The following is a 22,478-nucleotide window of genomic DNA, read 5'->3' on the forward strand; positions in this document are numbered from 1 at the left end:
ATTCAGCAATTTTTCTTGCAGGCTCTGGAGAAAGAGAAATTTGCCCGTATAACATGTCCCATGCGCGTTCAATTGGTTAGAGAGCTGGTGATCTTTTTGGACAGGGCCGTTGCTTTAGACCATGAAAGCACGTTGCGCCGCTGGCAGCCGTATGTGGACGTGCACTGTCCTGATGAGACAGCACATTACCTTCTGGTCGAAGAGGTGAGCAGTACTGGAATAACAACCTGTGCATTGCAGCAGTCATTGATTACTTCATTACTTCACCAAGCAGGAATATCATGTTGTGAGAGACCAGTTACAATACGCAATCACATTTGAAGTCTAGGCAAGCCGCTCACAGTGTACGCCATACACAAGTACACTCATCGTTAGTGCTCTCCAGTCGACCCTTCCACGACACCTAGGTAGCCGTGCTTGGCGGTGTCGTGGTTTCTTTTTTTTTTTTGGTTTTAGGGAGCAAAACTGCTATGGTCATTAGCGCCCGGTCCGTGACTTAGGAAACAGTAAAAAACCGAAATTGAAAACCAGCAGCAATGGGAACGAAAGTCATAAAATTGGAGAAACTAAAAGCAGGAGGAAGGCTTAAAAATCCACTACAGAAAGGGGTTGGTTGTCCCCAAAAAAAAGCTTCAGATGACTGACGTCATTTCACTGGCACTAATAAACTTGAGAACGCGGTCGGCTGAGCGCGTGTCATCTGCTAAAATCGACGATGTATCAGGCGATAGCTGTAGACGGGAGCGTAACGGATTAAAATAGGGGCACTCAATTAAAAGGGGTCTTACCGTCCACAGCTGAGAGCAGTGGGGACAGAGTGGGGGAGGATCGCCGCTTAAAAGATGTTGATTGCTAAAAAGACAGTGCCCTATCCGGAGTCTAGTTAAAATTACCTCCTCCCGACGACGCGTTCGGGAGGAAGAGGTCCAAGCACAAGGAAGAGCTTTCACGTACCGCAATTTATTATGGGTAAGTGTCGACCAATGCGTGTGCCATAAATGAACAACACGTCGACATAAAACGCTCCGTAGATCGGCGAAGGGAATCGATTGAATAGCTGGCCGAAGAAGAGAGACTGCAGCCTTGGCTGCAATATCGGCCGCCTCATTTCCACAGATACCAACGTGTCCCGGGACCCAGAGGAACGCCACCGAGACGCCCCCCAGGTGGAGCAAGCGCGGACAGTCCTGAATCCGGTGGACCAGAGGGTGCACAGGGTAAAGAGCTTGGAGACTGAGGAGAGAAGTGAGAGAATCTGAGCAGATAACGTACTGTATCCGCTGATGGCGGCGGATGTAGTGGACAGCCTGGAGAACAGCGTAAAGCTCCGCAGTATAAACCGAACACTGGTCGGGAAGCCGGAAGGGATTTTGGGTGTCGCCAACGATATAGGCACTCCCTACACCTAACGATGTTTTCGAGCCGTCGGTGTAAATAAATGTGGTGTCCGTCATTTGTGCACATAGAGCAGCAAATGCCCGACGATAAACAAGTGAAGGGGTACCATCCTTGGGAAATCGACTAAGGTCACGGAGCAGGCAGATCCAGGGACGGAGCCAAGGCGGTGCTGTACCCCAAGTAGTCAAGAAGGTTTTAGGAAAGCGGAAGGAAAGAGAATGGAGCAGTTGACGGAAGCGGACTCCCGGTGGTAGTAGGGAGGAGGGAGGAGGGGTGGCCTGCATACCCTACATCAAAGGAGGCGTCGAAAAAAAAAGGTCATGGGCTGGATTAGCAGGCATGGAAGACAGACGGCTAGCATAACGACTCAGAAGGACTGCTCGCCGATTGGACAGCGGAGGTTCAGCAGTCTCAGCATAAAGGCTTTCCACAGGGCTGGTGTAAAAAGCTCCAGACACTAAACGTAATCCACGGTGGTGGATAGAGTTGAGACGCCGAAGAATAGACGGCCGAGCAGAGGAGTAGACTATGCTTCCATAGTCCAATTTCGAGCGCACTAAGGAGCGATAGAGGCGGAGAAGGACCACTCGGTCCGCTCCCCAGGAGGTACCATTCAGGACACGGAGGGTGTTAAGGGATCGCAGACAGCGAGCCGAAAGATAGAAAACGTGGGAGGACCAGCACAGTTTTCTGTCAAACATAAGAGCCAAGAATTTAGCGACGTTTGAAAGTGGAAGGTTGACAGGACCTAGATGTAAGGAGGGCGGAAGAAACTCCTTACGTCGCCAAAAATTAACACAAACGGTCTTACTGGGAGAAAAACGGAAGCCGGTTTCGATGCTCCAAGAGTGGAGGCGATCGAGACATCCTTGAAGACGTCGTTCAAGAAGGCTGGTCCGTTGAGAGCTGTAGTAGATCGCAAAATCGTCCACAAAGAGGGAGCCCGAGACATCAGGAAGGAGACAATCCATAATTGGATTTATGGCGATGGCAAACAGTACAACACTCAGCACGGAGCCCTGGGGTACCCCGTTTTCTTGGGAGAAAGTACGGGAGAGAGTAGTGTTCACCCGCACCCTAAATGTGCGCTATGCCATAAATTCGCGAAGAAAAAGGGGCAGCCGACCTCGAAAGCCCCAAGAGAACAGTGTGCGGAGGATGCCTGTCCTCCAACAGGTATCGTATGCTCTCTCCAAATCAAAAAATATTGCTACTGTTTGGCGTTTCCGGAGAAAATTGTTCATGATGTAAGTGGAGAGAGCAACAAGACGGTCAACTGCAGAACGATGCTTCCGGAATCCGCATTGGGCTGGTGTTAAAAGACTGCGGGATTCCAGCCACCACGCTAAACGGTAATTCACCACACACTCCAAAACCTTACAGACACTACTCGTGAGAGAAATGGGGCGATAGCTAGAGGGGAGATGTTTGTCCTTTCCAGGTTTCGGAACAGGAACGACGATAGCTTCGCGGCATCGTCTGGGAAAAGTACTGTCGGTCCAAATTCGATTATAAAGGCGAAGGAGGTAACGCAGACTATGGATTGATAAATGCAGCAACATTTGGACGTGGATACCATCCGGTCCTGGGGCGGAGGAGCGAGAAGAAGAGAGTGCGTGTTGGAGTTCCCGCAAGGAGAAAACAGTATTGTAGCTTTCGCGATTTTGAGAGGAGAAAGCAAGAGGTCGCACTTCCGCTGCACGTTTCTTCGGGAGAAACGCTGGCGGGTAATTTGAAGAGCTCGAAATCTCGGCAAAGTGCTGAACCAACGAGTTAGAAATTGCGACGGGGTCCACTAATGTGCCATGCGCGACAGTGAGCCCAGAGACCGGGGAGAAACTAGGCGCGCCTGAGAACCGTCGAAGCCGACTCCAAACTTCCGAGGAGGGAGTGAAGGTGTTAAATGAGCTAATAAAGAATTTCCAGCTTGCCTTCTTGCTATCGCGGACGACACGACGGCATCGCGCTCGGAACTGCTTATAGCGGATACAGTTGGCCAAAGTAGGATGGTGGCGGAAAACGCGGAGAGCACGTCGCCGCTCACGTATTGCATCACGGCATGCCTCGTTCCACCAAGGAACTGGGGGGGGCGCCGGGGCAATTCGGAGGTGCGTGGTATTGAATGTTCCGCAGCTGTAAGAACAACGTCGGTAATATGTGTGACCTCATCGTCGACGCTGGGAAAGAGACGGTCATCGAATGTCACTAGAGACGAAAAAAGTGTCCAATCAGCTTGGGCAAACTTCCAGCGTCGCGGGCGCATGTATGGCAGTTGATGCTGCAGTCTAAGGACACACGGAAAGTGGTCACTCGAGTGTGTATCATCAAGGGCGAACCATTCGAAGCGCCGAGCTAGCGGAACAGTACCGACCGCAAGGTCCAAATGAGATAAACTTGTCGTGGAGGCAGACAAAAATGTAGGGACCCCAGTGTTGAGGCAAACTAGATCTGCTTGGTGGAAGACGTCTAGCAATAGTGAGCCACGTGGACAAGGATGTGGAGATCCCCAAAGCGGGTGGTGGGCATTGAAGTCCCCAACCAGCAAATATGGGGGTGGAAGCTGACCAAGAAGATGAAGGAGATCAGCTCGTGCCATTGGTGTGGACGATGGAATGTATACAGTACAAAGAGAGAACGTGTATCCGGAAAGGGAAAGACGGACGGCGACAGCGCGGTGTCATGGTGTCAGTGATAGCCTGGACAAAGGTAGAGGTCATCTTAGTAGTTCAGCAATTGGACTGTTCTCAATGGTCGTTGCTGCCACATCACGTGTGAAGTGTGCCCAGATTTCTTCTGTGGATGACGTTCGGTTGGCCACCGCTCAAAATTCGTCAATGTGTATATGCGTTTGTACTACGCCAGACCCCTTTTCTTGGTGTCAGTGTTCCACAGACCACAGTTGAAAACATCGACACTCCAGTCCATTGTGCCCAACACATACATCAACCCATCGATACAGCCATCCAGCTTCCCGCAGGTCCATAATGCGACCGTGTTCAAATGGCTGAAGTTATTCTGCAGGAATACTTACTTGCGACGGGTAATGTTTGTACCCTAGAATTAATGTTCTACATACTGTTCACCGTTTTACTCAGTGCTGTTACTGCCTGCAGAGCCAGAGGGCGCAAAGACGTCCTGAGCGTCATATGACCGCCGATGAATGTGACTAAAATCTCCACCACTAAGTATGCACACATAATTCCCTGGTGCCACTGAACAAAGTCCTGGAGGCGGCTGCAATTTTTTTTTCCGTCTGTGTAGTATCAAAGTGTTTTCGTTGCCCAAATCCTGGTATAAACGAAATAGGCCTAACTGAAACGTAATAGGTGTTAGGAGTCTCTTCTACTTGTGTGAATTATGCTGCTCTAATACATGAAATACAACCAATCATCGGCTGTATAACGGATTGAACATAATGAAAATCTGCGCGAGACCGGTACTCTTAACTCCGATTTCCAGCTTTACGCGAATGGTCGCCTAAACCACTTTGGCTATCAGTGTACTATCCAGGCCAGACCCGACCTTCCAAACGTCGTCGTTCATGCGTACTAACCTGTACTCTTACACGCGTTACGTAATTCCTGTGTAAGTGTGACTTCCGGAAGTTTGGGTCTTCCAGCAGGTCGTGCTCAGATAGCCAAATGGTAAGGCGACCGCTCGCGATAACCGGATAGTCCGGGTTCATGTCCCGGTCATGCACAAATTTTCATTGTTATTCCCTTGTACAACCGATAGTTGCTCGTCTTCGCAATTGCGAGTACATTTCATGTTAACTGCTGTAGTCGCCGTAGTGCCCATTCTTTCGGCTTTAAACCCACTGAAATAAATGTATTGAGCATAGAAAAACAGAAGCAGAATGGTTCTGGGCACAAGAGGATTTGTGTGCATTACGTGATGAACACCTTGAAAAATTATGACTACCAGAGTCTTCAATGTGTTCCACAGAACCGTATTAAATAGCGCCTTACAAACGGTCAAACGTTATTTGGGTTGCACGGGATGGTCAGAAAGCGTCCGACTATCTAGTAAGTAGCGCCAAGAAACAAGCGCCAAGAAACAAGCGCATACTTCGCGCTGTTTCCGAGTTATTTAGCACTGAAGTTAGCCAATCAGGTCGCTGTGCGTTCGAATCAAGCAACCTGACGGATACAATTAGTGCCAGTTGTTCTCTCAGCGTGTAGACTGCTCAGCCTTTGGCCCGGGTTCGATCCTTACTACGGTCCTACGTCCAATTTTTCTGTCTCTCTTTCTCTGCTGTAGGAAACAAGACGAAGAACACGTTTTACGACACCGTCTCTGGCTGGCCGCTTGCATTTCCGCACACGACGGCCTGATTGGCTGATTTCTGTAATAAATAACTTGGAAACGGAGCAACAAATTGTTTTCCTAACAATTCTTTCTGAGCACAACCTACCCCGCAATATCCTCACAAGCTTTTCAGACTGTTTCTGACCACCCTGTGTATCACCATGACCAATTCTCACGATCGTCACAAACTACCACCTGATTGAGATAGAACTTGCACCCCACCATTATGATGGAGTAACCTACACTAAATGGTAAATATTGCAACCAACTTGTTTATGCGGACGTTGACGTGGTTTATAACCAACCAACCTCCTTGGAATGTGACAGCGTACGTATCAAGCCACGACAAAACTAATAGATCTTGTATCCCACTGAAGATAATTAATTTCGCCGAGCGTTTTCTTTGAACTAGTCCTTGTACGGACCAAATATGTTGGATGCCTGTGTTCTGACCCTTGAAATCGAGATAATGGGTCAGCAGTGAAATAACTTTTGACAGAATATTACACTATTCAAAGATATAAAATTTTAGAAATTCTGATAGCGATTTGTACCTGTAGCCGACTCGTTAAAGCACTGAATCCATCCTCTGTCACATTTCTGTCTTCAGGTAGACGCAGACCTCTCGCTATCTGCTTGGCTGTATCTCCACGAGCACCCAGAAACACAAGTGCTAGGATCACTTGTATACTGATAGGCGAGAAGAATAGGTTGTCTGTTCCATTTGCCAAATCCTGAAATGGAATGTGAAGGTCACTTAATCATTTAACTGGACATTCTGAAATGTTCTTCAAACACGGCTGAAGAAGTAAATCCGTGTACTCCTTAAGCTTGCTACATTAAGTCTTACTAGAAGACAGTAACTTGGACCTAGAAGAAATCCACTTGCTTACCGTTATTTATTCGGGAAGCAAGAATTTCAGACACCTGGAGCCTGAAAAAAGGCGTATTTGGAAAGCAATGAAATAAAATAAAACGAGACACCATCTTATAGAAAGTTGAACGAAAAATCGAACACTAAATAGAAGCCAAGCCACTGAGGAATAGAAAAGGGAGGATTTTTATGTATATATTCTACAGAAAGTGGTTCAAATGGCGCTGAGCACTACGCGACTTAACTTCTGGGGTCATCAGTCGCCTAGAACTTAGAACTAATTAAACCTAACTAACCTAAGGACATCACACACACCTATGCCCGAGGCAGGATTCGAACCTGCGACCGTAGCAGTCGCACGGTTCCGGACTGAAGCGCCTAGAACCGCTCGGCCACCGCGGCCGGCTTATATTCTACAGAAATAAGAAAATTACGAACAATATTGATGGTAGTGAAGTAATCTCAGAATAGTAACACTTTAAAAATTAAACTTTTTCCATCGAAATCACCGAAGTCAATGTCGACATGGTGTTTATATAGGAACGAAACCTCCACGAGAAACAATAGAACCTCATACTTGAGAGCTAATGTTGCTACAGAACCGTAATAGGAGGACTTTAATGAAAATTGGGGCGTAAACTGAAGGACGGTTCGCCAACGGATAAATTTTTAATGTGGTGGTAGGTATTACAGAGGTGTTGATTAACACCTTCCTCCACAGTAAAACAAATACGGAATAAACAATATGAAAAAATTAAACTAAAAATGAAATTAAGTATATTTTATCTAAGAGTAAGGAAATTATACAAGATTTAAATTTAAACATTTCAAACGGGCTGGTAAAATGAAGTTGAAAGAGTTGGGTGGCGACGGGAAATACTACATTTTCATCTGGCTGCCCAGCTAAGATGCAGAAGTGGGTGCGCCTTCTGCCACACGTTGTGTGTCACGTAGTATGCCATTCAGTTCAGTACCGTATGCGAAGTTCGCCAGTGCAGGTGCGTACTGTGGCATAGGAGCACCTTTGTGGTGTGTAGAACATCGCGGCTGTCCAACTCGCAAAGCGTCGTGGAAAAGGCTATTTGCGTGTTCCAGACGGAAGGACAGTATCCATGTGGATCAAATAATGGCGCAAGGCACAATGTCAAGCACAAGCGGACTGAAATGACAGCTCGAACGCCGGTAAACATTCAACGGCTTTGAGCAGCGCAGCAACGTAAGCACAAAAATCTGTTCGCCCAATTCCGAAACATTATAAATCCATTGTGTGCCTTTGTGAGGATTGTGGAAGAAGATCTGAAGTTTCATCTTTATAAACTGCAAGTAGCTCAACATTTACTGCCAGGAGATACCTGTGAGTAAGCGACATTTCCGTGTAACATTACTGTTTAGAACTGACCAGGATGGCGCATTTCGGACAAATCTAGTGATATGTGATAACGGTAACTTATCTAAATGGCCTTTTCAATATAAAACTCAAAATATTACTCTGGCACAGATTCACAGTTCTTTCATGAAAGGGCTTAGGGTTTTTCTGTGGTGTCATCAAAAAACGAAATTGTTTCACGGCTACTCCACATTACTGATGAGTTTACAGCGGCAATCTGGGAGGTCATGGGACCATTCTTCTAGTAATGGTTGACATGGTGATCAGGAGCTATTGCGTAGTTCTTCAGCAAAGCATTGCCACTAATGGAACTGAACTAGGTGGAGCAGTGTTGGATTCGCTTTCGGGAGGACGACGGTTCAAATCCGGGCCCAACCATCCTGATTTAGGTTTTCCGTGATTTCTCTAAATCGCTTTGGGCAAATGTCGGAATGGTTCCTTTGAAAGGGAACGCCCGGTTTCCTTCCACATCCTTCCCTAATCCGAGCTTTTGCTCCGTGTCTGATGATCTCGTTGTCGACGGGACATTAAACATTGATCTCCTCCTCATTCCACTGAGGAAAGGCATTTACGAGATGTAATTTGTAGGAAATAACCTTAAGTTCGGCCTTTCAGTAGCGACTATGTTATATGGTGAGAGTCAAACGGTAATTTACTAATTCCCATGGGTTACGATGTAGATACACGACTAGAAATGAAGATTCATCAGGCAGGAATAGGAAAACGAAAATGGCAACTTATTTGACAACATGTAGCCATACCCCAACTGACTAAGACAAACAGCAAGTTCAACCACTTGGAAAATGTAAGAAACTAGCAACTATTCAAGAGTAAAATAAAGATCTCGTATGGAGCAAGGCAGTTATTAAGAAGAATATGGGAGCTTCAGGCCAATCGTAAGAAGACAATGGTAGAATATGCTGAAAATATATTTCATTAACTTATTATTAATATTCACAAAGATCATCAGATACTGAATAAAAGAAGTAGATTTCAAACGAGTAAAAGAGAATTGGTTGGTTTAATACCTAATAGAGGGAACTACTCGACTTTGAGACAGGTTTCACTTAATTGAAATGTTCTTACAGGCCTTGAGAAACGCATTGATTCAGCATATTTTAGTCTGATGATGAATTACAGCTTATTGCTAACTTCATCTTGACACTCTCCTCCGATTCTGCTGCCCGATCCTGAAAACAACGTGATTCAATATTTCGGCTACCGAACAGTCTGACATCTTCAGGAGAACACTGCTATTGCTGATGAATCCCTCTAAAAACTGATTCCAAGGTTGCAAATGGTCGTCCTACATGATCGTCCGTACCATGTACACCACATGTGCCGCCCATCACAGCTGCTGACCATGACTGCGCATGTGGCGCCGACCTTAGTAAAATGCCGGTTGCAACGATATACAGCACGCAAACACTACTTTGGAACATTCTGACTGCCCGCACCGAAGAACGTTCTGTTTTGGTGCGTTATAGCACAGGGCTGAATGCCTTGATAAGAGAAAGAGATTGTCTCTATTACTCATATTGTCTGCCAACTTAATTTCAGTTGCGTCTTTATGAACAATGGTCCAAAAACCGGGAGTGTTGGCAGTTATCATCTCGGCAGATTTCATCCTCTGTCCCTTGGTTAGGCAATTTTCTGCTACCGACGATTTTTCTGGTTGTTGTAGCCTCGTATAACGGCAATGACCCAATAATGTGTCCTGAACTGAGACCTTCCCACACTGACATGGAATTTCGTATACGCCTGGCTTCTTAAGCCCCAAATCATCTTTCTGTGGTGCTCGAATCTTGAAAGGTGGGGGTAACACCCACGTAATGTTAAAACACTTTAAAATTGTTCCTGTCTTTAACCGATATGTCTCCGGCGTAACTCAAAGACCACGGATCCATGTTCCTGTTTATGTTGCTCCTGGGATGGTCCAAACTCCGTAGTCTGTAGAATCTCTCCTCAAAAACTTCAATCAAATGTGCTAGTTCTTGGGTCAAACTGACCGCGTCGGAAATGGTATGTGCTCTGCATACTGGAATACTAAGGACGCCATTGCGTTGGTATGGTGGATGGCAACTAGGCCAGCAGATACCGACCGATGCGTGTCGACTTTCGGTGAACATATGCCCCAGAGTATTTCTTGTTTTTTGTAAATAATTACGTCCAAAAATGGAAGACTCCCTCTACTTTCGACTTCCATGATAAATTGAATCCCTGGCTGAAGACAGTTGAAGTGGTCCAAAAATCTACTGAAAGCATCAAGTCCATGACACCAGACGAGAAATGTGACATCTACGTACGTTTATTGCAAAGCCGAAGTTCTCAGTGCCGTATCCTCTAAGTCCTCCATAAAGAATACTGCAGACTACGGGCGAGTGTTTGGTTTAAAGGCGGGAAAAGGGACCAAACTAAGAGGTCATCGGTCCCTTGTTCCTAATAAAACAGTGCCACAAGGGTGAGAATAAAACGGACGAAACATATAACACAAAACGGAAAGAAAGTAAAAGCCATAAGATCTAAGGGAAGGCAACTAACAGTAAAAGGAACAAAACAGGACAAGGAAACAACAGAGACGCTAGAAATAGAAGAGAGAAACATGAAAGCAGATTACAGTGGCTGAGCAACCACGAGAATAAAAAGGCGAAGCCAGCCACTCTGCAACACATTAAAACCTCCACCCTAAAAGCACTAGGGTGGAGGGGACAGACTGACAAAGGACATGCGCTAAATCCTACATAGAAGTATAAAACCCACTCTCACGGATAAAACGTAAAACTAAAGCTGCTGTGGGGGCATTGTCGCCCAACACCGAAGGCAGGGTGCTGGGAAAGTTAAAAGTCTGCCGCAGAGCGGCTAAAAGAGGGCAGTCCAGCAAGAGGTGGACGACTGTCATTTGGGAGCCACAGCGACACTGAGGTGGGTCCTCGAGACGGATTAGGTAACTATGCGTTAGGGACGTATGGCCAATGCGAGGCCGGCAGAGGACAAGTGATTCCCAACGAGAGGCCTGCATGAAAGACTTCCACACATTCATAGTCTCCTTAATGATATTCAGTTTGTTGTGCGTGCTGTTATGCCATTCCGTCTCCCAAAGCCGGAAAACCCTGCGGTGTAGACAGAACGCAGGTCAGCTTCGGAGATGCCTATCTCCAGAAGCGATTTCCACGTCGCCTGTTTGGTAGGCCTGTCGGCAAGTTCGTTGCCTGGGTTTCCGATGGATCCTGGGGTCCACACAAACACCACTTAACGGCGGGCCTGTTCCAGGGCATATATGGACTCCTGAATGGACGCTACTAGAGGGTGGCGAGGGTAGCCCTGGTCGATAGCTTGTAGGCTGCTCATTGAGTCAATACACAGGAGAAATGACTCGCCAATGCATGAGCGGATGTACTCAAGAGCACGAGAAATGGCCGCCAGCTCTGGCAAGGAGTGCTGCTCAATATGTCCTTCATGAACATATGCGAAGCCTACGTAACCATCAGCTATTGAGCCGTCGGTGTAAACCGCTTAAGAGTCCCGGAACACGTCAAGAATCGAGAGGAAGTGACAGCGGAGAGCAGCGGGATTAATCGAGTCCTTAGGGTCATGCGAAAGTCCTTAGGGTCATGCGAAAGGTCCAGACGAAGCTGCGGCCGAGGCGTATACCATGGAGGCGTACGTGAACGGACTGCAAGTAGAGGTGGTAAAGGGACGGCCTCCAGTTCGGAGAGAAGGGACCACACGCGAACCGCAGTCGTTAGCCCCGATCTGGGCCGCCGATACGGGAGAGGGACTGCCGCGGCGGGAAAAGGAGACGGTAATTCGGATGTTCAGGGTAACTATGAATGTGTGCTGCGTAACTGGCGAGCAGATTCGCACGTCTGATCTGCAGTGGAAGGACACCAGCCTCCACCAGTACACTGGTCACCGGACTCGTCCTGTAAGTTCCTGTCGCTAATGGAACCCCACAGTGGTGCACAGGGTCGAGTAAATGCAATGCTTAAGGCGCTGCCGAACCATAAACCACACTCCCATAGCCAATTCGGGATTGGGCAAGGGCTCTGTAGAGCTGCAGCAGCGTACAGCGATCTGCACCCCAATTGGTGTTGCTCAAGCAGGGGAGAGCACTGAGGTGCTGCCAGCACTTCTGCTTAAGCTGACTAAGATGAGGGAGCCAAGTCAATCGAGCGTCGAAAACCAGTCCTAGGAATTGATATGTCTCCACTACAGTGAGTGGATCGTCATTAAGGTAAAGTGCGGGTTCCGGATGAACGGTACGACGCCGACAGAAGTGCACGACACACGACTTTGCCGCTGAAAACAGGAAGCCGTGGGCTAGAGCCCATGACTGCGCCTTGTGGATGGTTCCCTGGAGGCGCAGCTCAGCAACAACAGTACTGGAGCAGCAGTACGAAATGCAGAAGTCTTCTGCATACAGAGAAGGTTAGGTGGAGGGCCCCACAGCTGCTGCTAGACCGTTAATTGTCGCCAAAAATAGAGAGACACTCAATACAGAGCCCTGCGGAACTCCATTCCCCTGGATATGGACGGAACTATGGGAGTCACCAACTTGGACACTGAAAGTACTGAGCGACAGGAAGTTTTGGATAAATCGGGAGTAGTAACCGGAGACCCCACTCATACAATGTGGCAAGGATATGACGCCAAAAAAGACGGCAATCAGGTGTTGCCTTCTGGAAAAGGCTGTTCGGATGGCAGACTCGATGGACACAGGATTATCAGTGGTAGAGCGAGCCTGGTGGAAGCCAGCAAGCCACGTGACTCCAGGACCCAATCCAACCGCAGACATACCATACGTTCCAGCAGCGGGTTTTTACCGTGTTTGAGCACCGGAATGATGGTGCTCTCCGCCATTGCGATGAAAAGACACCATGGCACCAGAGCCGGTTGAAGATGACAAGATGTCGCTTGTAGTCAGATGGGAGATGTTTAATCATCTGGCTGTGGATGCGATCAGGCCCAGGAGCTGTGTCGGGGCAATGCGCCAGGGCACTGAGGAGCTCCCACTCTGTAAATGGAGCCATTATAGGATTCACTGCAGCGTGTAGTGTATGAGAGGACGTTCCGATCCGCCCGCCGTTTGAGTGGTTAATAAACAGAAAATTTTACGAAATTACTTCTTTGCTTCTCTGGATGTTCTGGAAAACTACTGGAGATACACATTTGCGGTATGTTTTATTAGATTCACCAAATCAAAGACAAAAAGTAATGGAAATCGTGCTTTACTTTGACCTCTTACAGTTTCGCGATGGCTTCATATTAGTGAAGTTGTTATTTTTCGGGCAAAATCTTATTGCCGTAACTCCGTAACTACATTTGCGGACCTACGTCTATATGAACTTTTTTCTTTAGTTTTACTTGTAGACTAACATATTAAAATATTTGCATATCTTCGTGAATCGCTGTATAGGACAACTATTTCCAGCCTTGGTATCAGTTTTTAGGGGACGTAGCAAAAAGAGCAACAGCAGCAGCTGCAGCAGCAGATGTCTGACAGTTTGATCGCAGAAATTTTTAATCACGTTGATTTTAGGATCCGGCAGCAAACCAGAGGATACAAGAGTTATTATGCCGGGAAATTCCAAGTCACAAACTTCATGTTATCAGTAAGATACCTGGGAGGAATGGGGAGCCCTGCAATGAGAAAACCTGAAGGCAGTGTGTACGTGATTATAAATGAATACGTGGTAAATGAAGGCCCCGAAACTAGGTTCCTAACGTGTCTGAAGCGGAAAGTTTGTCATAAGTGCGTACTGTCAGTGCATAGATGTTGAGAAGTAATTTAAATTCGACCCTTAAGAGCAAGGTCATTAAAGACGGATTGGTGAAGGATGCGAAGGAAACTAGTCCTTGCCCTTTCAGGGTAATCAGTCTTGAGCATTTCATGGAAATCTCGGAAATCGGTGGTAGGTTGGGGATCTGAACTGTCACCCTGCTGACGCGACTCCATTGTGCTAATCGCTGTGCCCCTCTCTCGCTGCGTGTTGAGAAACAGTACAGAATATAAATGGATCAGGTTACAGATGCGACCGGAAGACCTTTTTCGACTAAAGAATCAATTAATGGAAAGGACATGGAACCAGATTAATGGATAGTGTATTTTCCACGCACGTACTTTGTTGAAATCATAGAGATAAATGAACCAGGGAACAGCGTAATGGAACGTCGGAAAATGGTATTGGGAAATATGCTGGAGCGAGATGAATGCATGGATGAGAAAGTCTGGGAGAATTTCCATTAGAGGATGTTTAGTTTAATTAGAAGTACAATATTGAGAATGTTGATCAATTTATACTGTCAGGAATTACATGAAAAAAGTTTTAGATATCACAAAACACGTTTTACTGCCTCAAATGCTTACCTTGTAGATGTCGAAAGTAAATAAAGAATTTGCTTGGGATATCGTCTCCAGCGCTACGTTAGCTTCTGCAACGACCATGTCGACGGTTATCTACAAAGAGAAAGATTATTACAACAACTGAAATGTCATCAAACCGCTATTTGACTACACACAGGAAATGAGTTATACGTTTGCAAGATCATTGCCGCCTCCGTAGCCGCGGTCGCTAACGCAGTCAAGTGTGGCGGCTCTCGTGACTGGTTTAGCTGGCTCAAATCATGCTGGTCGAAGGAATTTCACAACGTGTATTTGGCCAGAAAGGAGAGATGAGGGGGCAAAATTCGTGAGCACCAGACCTGGCCGCAAATACCGACATTAGGTGTCTAAATTCTGCACAGGCTCTCGTTGAGTGAAGGTACACTACTGGCCATTAAAATTGCTACACCACAAAGATGACGTGCTACAGAGGCGAAATTTAACTGACAGGAAGAAGATGCTGTGATATGCAAATGATTAGCTTTTCAGAGCATTCACACAAGGTTGGCGCCGGTAGCGACACCTACAACGTGCTGACATGAGAAAAGTTTCCAACCGATTTCTCATACAAAAACAGCAGTTGACCGACGTTGCCTGGTGAAACGTTGTTGTGATGCCTCGTGTAACGAGGAGAAATGCGTTCCATCACGTTTCCGACTTTGATAAAGGTCGGATTGTAGCCTATCGCGATTGCGGTTTATCGTATCGCGACATTGCTGCTCGCGTTGGTCGAGATCCAGTAACAGTTAGCAGAATACAGAATCGGTGGGTTCAGGAGGGTAATACGGAACGCTGTGCTGGATCCCAACGGCCCCGTATCACTAGAAGTCGAGATGACAGGCATCTTATCCGCATGGCTGTAACGGATCGTGTAGCCACGTCTCGATCCCTGTGTCAACAGATTGGGGCGTTCGCAAGACAATAACCATCTGCACGAATAGTTCGACGACGTTTGCAGCAGCATGGACTATCAGCTCGGAGACCATGGCTGCGGTTACCCTCGACGCTGCATCACAGACAGCAGCGCCTGCGATGGTGTACTCGACGACGTACCTGGGTGCACGAATGGCAAAACGTCATTTTCGGATGAATCCGGGTTCTGTTTACAGCATCATGATGGTAGCTCAAAACGCGGTGAATCCAATGTTTAAAGTTTTGACACGACACGGGCCCACTCTTACTGTTTAAAATAATTTTAACGACTTTTAATTTTTGTTGGAAGCGTTTGGCAGTCAAATGAGAAATGTGGGGAAAATACGATACAAACATAGGATGGCAGACCGCTGATTTGAAATCCCGCCACGTTTTGCCAACAGTCATATGGTTTATGTTGGAGCCACATCAGCCCTATAGCTTCTGCACAACAAGGCCAGTCTATTAGTATCTATGGTCGAAGGTATCTCTTGAGTTGTCACCTCAGTGTACTTTTATTCAGAGTGAAAGCTCAGAGCTTGAAATATAACGGTCAACCGAATAAAATGAATTTAGTAGAGACGACTATTTGCATATTTACGACAGCACTGAAAGTCATACATTTATACACGCCACTTACTGGTTGACAGTCTCTGCTAGTGGCGCTAGCATGAGTGTGACGTCCGTTCCCTCCCAGGCAGTCTCCTGCTTTCCCCATGACGCAACCGTTAACGGCCGCTACGAAACCACGTCTTCGTCCTCCCTGCTGGAAGATCTCCGTTCATGATACTTCTTTTAGTGTAATGTACCAATATATTATAAGTGAGGGCTAATCGGCCGGTTTATCGTGAGTCAGCGAGTAATTGTGGTTGATTGTACATACGCAACTGACCTAGAAACACAGTGTGATTAGTTTTTCTTCGTTTCCACTGTACTTGTTTACTGTGACGACACCGCGCGTTTCCGCGGGGCCCACGAGAATTACTGGTCCCGCAACGAACCTGTAACTTCCCACTAGTCAACTTCACTGTCATACTTCACGAACACTCGGCTCCGCGCCGGTCCCACGGGAAATATGACAGTTTGCCGTGTGTTATCGAGCGCTTGCGTGCATGTAAATGCGCTACTAAGAATTATTAAACTCGTCTGGAATAGTTACTCGCTCTCCACCGGAGACAGCTGCTGGTACTGTAGTGTCACATACTGTCACGTGTGGGCCGTGGCTTGTCTTTCTCTTTGGCCAGTTGTCTCTGATAAGGCCAAGTGGAATAACATCCTTGCTGAATTTTATTCCTATATACTGTTAGACGCATAATAAATTACTGTGCAATAATTCCGAATTTTGATCAAGTCGTAAGAGCGTAGAAACCAGCTGATCAAGTTTTTAAAAAGGCAAGTAGGACAGAACTCTGAATCTTATCGATGTTCCTTAACGGCGTACGGTCTTTCGCAGGGTTTTCCTCAGCTTGGTAAGGTCTTGTGTCTGGATGTGGGGGGCCAGAGCGGTGCTTTGGATTCACGCTGTGTTATTGGCAGTTTAATTATTTTGGTGATCGCGAGCTGGAAACATAAAATCCTACAGCATCTACTTTCTGTAGAACTCTAAAGAACATGAGTTTTTCAGTGTGACGCAAAATTTCTTGTATTTGTACTGTTTGTAAGGACCTGAGCTATAGAGATCTTGCTGTATTATTTAATTTTAACTACGGTATGACTTTTACGAGTTTAGTCGCGATGATGGTGATGATAAACTTTAGAGTTCGCACAGAGCGTTTGCCAGTTTTTTGCGAGGCTTCATGCACTACTGTGTCAATGCTCTGCTTTGAATTACGGTTCAGTTCACTTATCAGTTTGATGTGAAGCCACTATTCACATGTATTTATGTGGTTCTTATGAATGAACGAATGGTCGAAAGTGTAAACTGACTTCTATAATAGTAAAAAGGTCTTCAGGATTTATTTGGAATGCGATTAGGGCTTAAGGAAACCTTGTATGTCCATCCCATGCTGATTCAGCGAGCCATATGGAAATATTTGGTGGTATACTTTCCTTCAGCGAGCTCTTTCTCCAATCGCAATTATTTGTGGACAGTAGTGGCAAAAGCCTCAGTAGCTTTTCATCTCCCAATCTACAATGCCATATCACTCTTTAGCAGAACCGTAATCTCTCTTAAGGAGCTACCGTACACTGTGTACATTCGCTTAAAAATGCAGGACACCGCTTTTGATAACATTTTCAAAGGCACGCATCACATATAAAGTACTGTGAAACATTGTGATGTGGTTGCGCCAGGAAGTAAGTGAAGACTAATGCAAACAAAAGCTGTACTTTATTTTTCGTTTTATTTACCGTGGATGCCTTACGACGTTCAAAGTCCTTTCTACTTTCGGCTAGATACTTTAATTTTGCGTTTTAAGCAGACGAATTTTGAAGTAGAAACTAATGGAAATCTACAACAGCTTCTGGATTTATATCAGAACAAGAAAACTGCGAAACATATTTCAGTACAGAGAAAAGGTGAAGAATAAAGCAGTAAAAGGAGTGGAAGCTGTTCACATTGGAGTAACAAATTAGAGGAAAACAAACAGAATTATCATAAAATCAAAGATGCAGCTATATGTGCTACACTCCTAAATTACCATTGACTCTCATGGAAGGAAAACCTACCTGGATGGTGGTGGTGGTTGTTGGGATGTTTAAGGGGGACTAAACAGCGATGGTCATCAGTCCCCCAACCTACCTGGAGACTGTTCTACTTTCACAATAGTTAAGCGTTTATGATGGCTAGCCTCATAGTAAATTATCAGTAGAAATTACAGCAAGTTTCTGAAACGTAATGTAGAAATGTGTGATAGATACAGCTTTCCCTAGAAACTATGAAATGAAAATATTAACTGCTTCCATGATTTGCGGCTATATACTGCAATGCACATACAATTAACTCTGCTAAATGTATTTAAGATTCTTGTGTGTACATTTTTGTGATCATGGCGCATTCCGTTGGTACGCGTTAAATTACTACTTTTGTACTGTGTTTGGCTGAGCGAAGATTTGAAGTTCAATACAGCCACCATCTTCACATCGAGTAATCCACGAACTGTTTCGTAAGCGAATATAGGACAAGTTTATAGTAGTAGTACCAATTTCTCGTCAGTATTGGAAGCTTAACTCTGCGAAACAATCCAAGGCCGTATACTGACAGAACTGGATGTCAATATTTAATGACAAGAGACCAATGTGAAATTTTCATAAACCATGATTCTACTGTATATTTAAATATTATAACCTTAATTCTATTGTGTCAGACTGCTATATGAAAGTGAAAATAGCTCCAGTTGGTGGTATGTGTTTCCGAAAACACTTATCGATTCAGATCTGCTCAACAATAACAGGAGCAGCCGACTGTAGAATGTTCATAAGAAATGATAAAATTTGATCATAACACACTACACTATGTGACAGTTTTTTGTCTGCCTAGGCTGCCTTACTTCATATCCCAATGACGGCTTTTGGCTCTTCTGATCCATCCTCACATCTGACTGTATCGTTTACAAGAGTGACCCATCCGACCTCTCTGCAAAATTTACATGCTGCGTCACAGAATTAAAAAAATTAATTTTTTATTTTTCATCTGTGGAGTAATACGTAAATTTTGCTGACAGGTTGCCCGAGTTGCTCTTGTAATCCATATAACAATATCTGACGGTAGTTCAGGGATACAGAAACTACTTTTTCAGGAGAGCAATCCTGATGGAGGCAGTATGGATTTTTTTCTCGACGATGTCGCTTTTCGACAATATGTAAAATGGGTTGGTAAAAAAACTAAACTCCGTCCGAACAGGCCTTGGAAGGCCCAACGGTACCGACCGGCCGCCGTGTTATCCTCAACCCACAGGCGTCACTGGATGAGGATATGGAGGGGCATGTGGTCAGCACACCGCTCTCCAGGCCGTATGTCAGTTTACGAGACCGGAGCCGCTACTTCTCAGTCAAGCAGCTCCTCAGTTTGCAGCACAAGGGCTGAGTGCACCCCGCTTGCCAACAGCGTTCGGCAGACCGGATGGTCACCTATCCAAGTACTAGCCCAGCCCGACAACCCTTAACTTCGGTGATCTGACGGGAACCGGTGTTACCACTGCGGCAAGGCCGTTGGAAACATGGGTTAATATTATTAGTAAAATTAAAACGAATATTCCAAACAGAAAATTCAAAGAAGACTGTCACCCTACATTGCTGTCAGGATATATCCTGCAGAAAGTATCCATGTTTCCGATGGTTTACGTATAAATTGTCTCGCTACACTGCTCATTATCGACACTTTGTTGACGCAGTGATCACAAATGGGAGACATATAGTGCTTCACAAATTACGTCACCTAACTATACGAAATACCAACAGTTCGCTTTCAACATTTTTACCTGCAACCCGCCACTTCTCATTCCCAACCCCATCCTTAGCGGTAGCTGGCGAATCTTACTCCTACGGTAATTATTTTACACCTAATGAGTCACAAATATACAAAACTAGGTTGAGATTCCTTCATCCTTTCCTAAATGCTTTCACATCACCCTTTTTCAACGCACCCTCGGCCGCAGGGGTGTAATGGGTGCCTTAATGTCCGAGTAACTTTTTTCAGATAGCAAGCGAGAAGTGTGCCAAGTTTTATAGAAACCGATCCATTGAGTTAGGAGAAGATATTGAATGTACTTACGTTATTTTTATAAATATACTAGATTAGCACCCGCCACTTTGCTCACGTACACTGTATAGTCTGCATTTTCTTTTTGTTTTTATTTAGTCAAATTTTTATTTTGCTCGTAAACTGCGACACCACCTAACCTTTTCAGACTGTATAAGGTCATAAAAGCATGGCCTTTGCCAAATGTACTTCTGTACAAAAACTGTTCTGGTTGCTGTAGTCCAAGGTTTTTGTTAATCATGCCTTTTGCGTTCTTGTGGTGGTATTTCCGTAGAAACTATCTCTTTACAAATATTTGTCAGTATCTAATAGGCAAGTGGAATATCAATTTTCATAGATTTACCTTCAAAAAATTAATGTAACGAAATATTTCCTTAAAGATTTTCCATCCCCTGTAATTCCCCCTTAGTGGATGATTTTCCAAAAATGCAGAAACGCGTGTATATGACTGACAGAAACGAAACAATAAGTTTCGTAGTTGCAGCTTCTATCTTGCCGTAATAGCGACATATTTTCAAAAAAGCCTTTCCTCCCCTGTTCCACCCCCTCGACAGTTTAATTTTCAACAATCCCTTCTTAAACGGTGGCGACAGTATATGGTCCTTACCCTCTCCAAATTTAAGTTTTGATACTTAGCCGTTTGGGCTGGACGATAGTGAATCACTGAGTCAGTCAGCCGGGACATTGTATACAGATATAAACAATAGCGATATAGATGAAGCATTATTTCAAAAATTGTAGGGTACAACTATTTCGAGATGTGAATCTTTATCTATACTAAAAACTCCGAGGATTAACATTTCTTATCCCAATGAACAACAGATAGGAAGCTGAAGTAGAAGCTCCATTGGAAACCAGCGTGTATTCTTTAAGAAAATTTAATTCATCAAAAGTTAAACACAGTAAAATATTTTTTCTAGCGAGGACGAGTTGTTGTAATATGTAGACGACTGTAACTGTCCAGTGCTACGGCATCAACAGACGTAACATTTAGTGGACACACAGTTTCACGAGTATCAGCACTCATGGAAACTGGTACGTATTTCTGGCAGCTTACGTCGTACAGAAAATATTTAAGTTTGTAAAACGAGCTGCACTACATTAGATTATTAAATATGCTGGAGGATTTGAGCATATTGTGAACTATAAATGCTACTAGCCGTACTGTCGTCAGGTTTTGATATCGGCGAATAAAAGACAACTAAACAAAATAAATTAGGCGGAAATTACTCATCGTTCTAGTGATTAAGAAGCAGCAGTTAATGTTCTCGTAGGTTTTCATTTTAACTGGTCATTGGCATTGATTTGGGTGTTTGCTCTCTGTAAATAAGCTACTTGCAAGCAGTCCACTAACAACGTTCGCACACATCACATCTGATTCGCACATATCGATGGTAACCAACGACGTCCTTAGTTCAATTGGGACCCAGTGCGTGCTCCACTCACCTCTGCAAGTGCGCGGTCATCCCACGTCTGAGCTGCTCCGGAATTCTACTGCAGTCCGCCCGCAACGCTTTGGCGACAACTAGTCTTATTTCTTCGCGCAGATGGCAGATGACCTCTTTCCTGGTCACCACAGATTGCAGCTTTGTGACGCAACAGAGTCCTTGGAATCCCTGCTAGTGACGCATCGCTGGTCGCACTGGGACGCCCAGCGCGACTTTCATTTTACACACGAACGCTCCTGCTCGGGGTCAGCTACATATATCTTCATGTGTAGTTGGAACGTCTTTATAAACAATGTCTTTTACGAATCCCACAAGAAAAAAATCCAGAGGCGTCAATTCTGGCGAACGAGCCGGCCACGACACATCGCTGCGCGTCCAATCCAACGATTTGGGAATTGTCTCTGCAACTCATTTCTAACCACCAGCGAAAAATGTGCAGGCCACCCATCGTGTTGATACCACATTCTGTTCCTTGTTCCTAAAGGTATTTCTTCCAATAACAGACCTAATGTTTCTCGCAGGAATGTTGTGTACTTCCTACCATTAAGATTTCCTTCGATGAAACAGGGGCCTATGATTCTGTCCTCCAGAAAACCACACCATACATTCACCGACCACGGTTTTTGGTGTGCAACTTGCCGCAGCCAACATGGATTTTCACTTGCCCAATAACGCATGTTATGCAGATTAACATTTCCATGGTTCGTGAATGTAGGCTCGTCAGTAATTAAAATCAGATTAATAAATGTGTCATCCCTCTGAATCTGAAGCTGAGCCAATCGGCAGTTCAATGTGACGCCTACTCTCCGCACCAGTTAATTCTTGGTGGAGACTGATCTAAGGATGATATTTATGGCGATGCAGAACGTGGTGTCACCGCCAGACACCACACTTGCTAGGTGGTAGCCTTTTAAATCGGCCGCGGTGCGCTAGTATACGTCGGACCCGCGTGTCACCACTGTCAGTAATTGCAGACCGAGCGCCACCACACGGCAGGTATAGAGAGAGACTTACTAGCACTCGCCCCAGTTGTACAGCCGACTTTGCTAGGAAAGGTTCACTGAGAATTA

At 45.4% G+C, this 22,478-nt stretch overlaps 1 protein-coding gene across 1 annotated transcript in view; it reads right to left on the reverse strand.

The window, feature by feature from the left end:
- LOC126458535 (serpin B6-like) overlaps positions 1–21,544 on the reverse strand; it is a 53,841-nt gene extending 32,297 nt beyond the window's left edge. Inside the window, exons 1-3 of the mRNA XM_050095641.1 lie at positions 21,407–21,544; positions 14,335–14,424; positions 6,261–6,440 (exon numbers count right to left, since the gene is read on the reverse strand). Coding sequence (XP_049951598.1) covers positions 6,261–6,440; positions 14,335–14,412 — 258 coding nt within the window. The 5' untranslated portion in view covers positions 14,413–14,424; positions 21,407–21,544. The remainder of the gene's footprint in view (positions 1–6,260; positions 6,441–14,334; positions 14,425–21,406) is intronic.
- Positions 21,545–22,478: the final 934 nt, after the last annotated feature.

This window comes from Schistocerca serialis, chromosome 2, assembly GCF_023864345.2.
Source record: "Schistocerca serialis cubense isolate TAMUIC-IGC-003099 chromosome 2, iqSchSeri2.2, whole genome shotgun sequence".
NCBI classification, from domain to species: Eukaryota; Metazoa; Arthropoda; class Insecta; order Orthoptera; family Acrididae; genus Schistocerca; species Schistocerca serialis.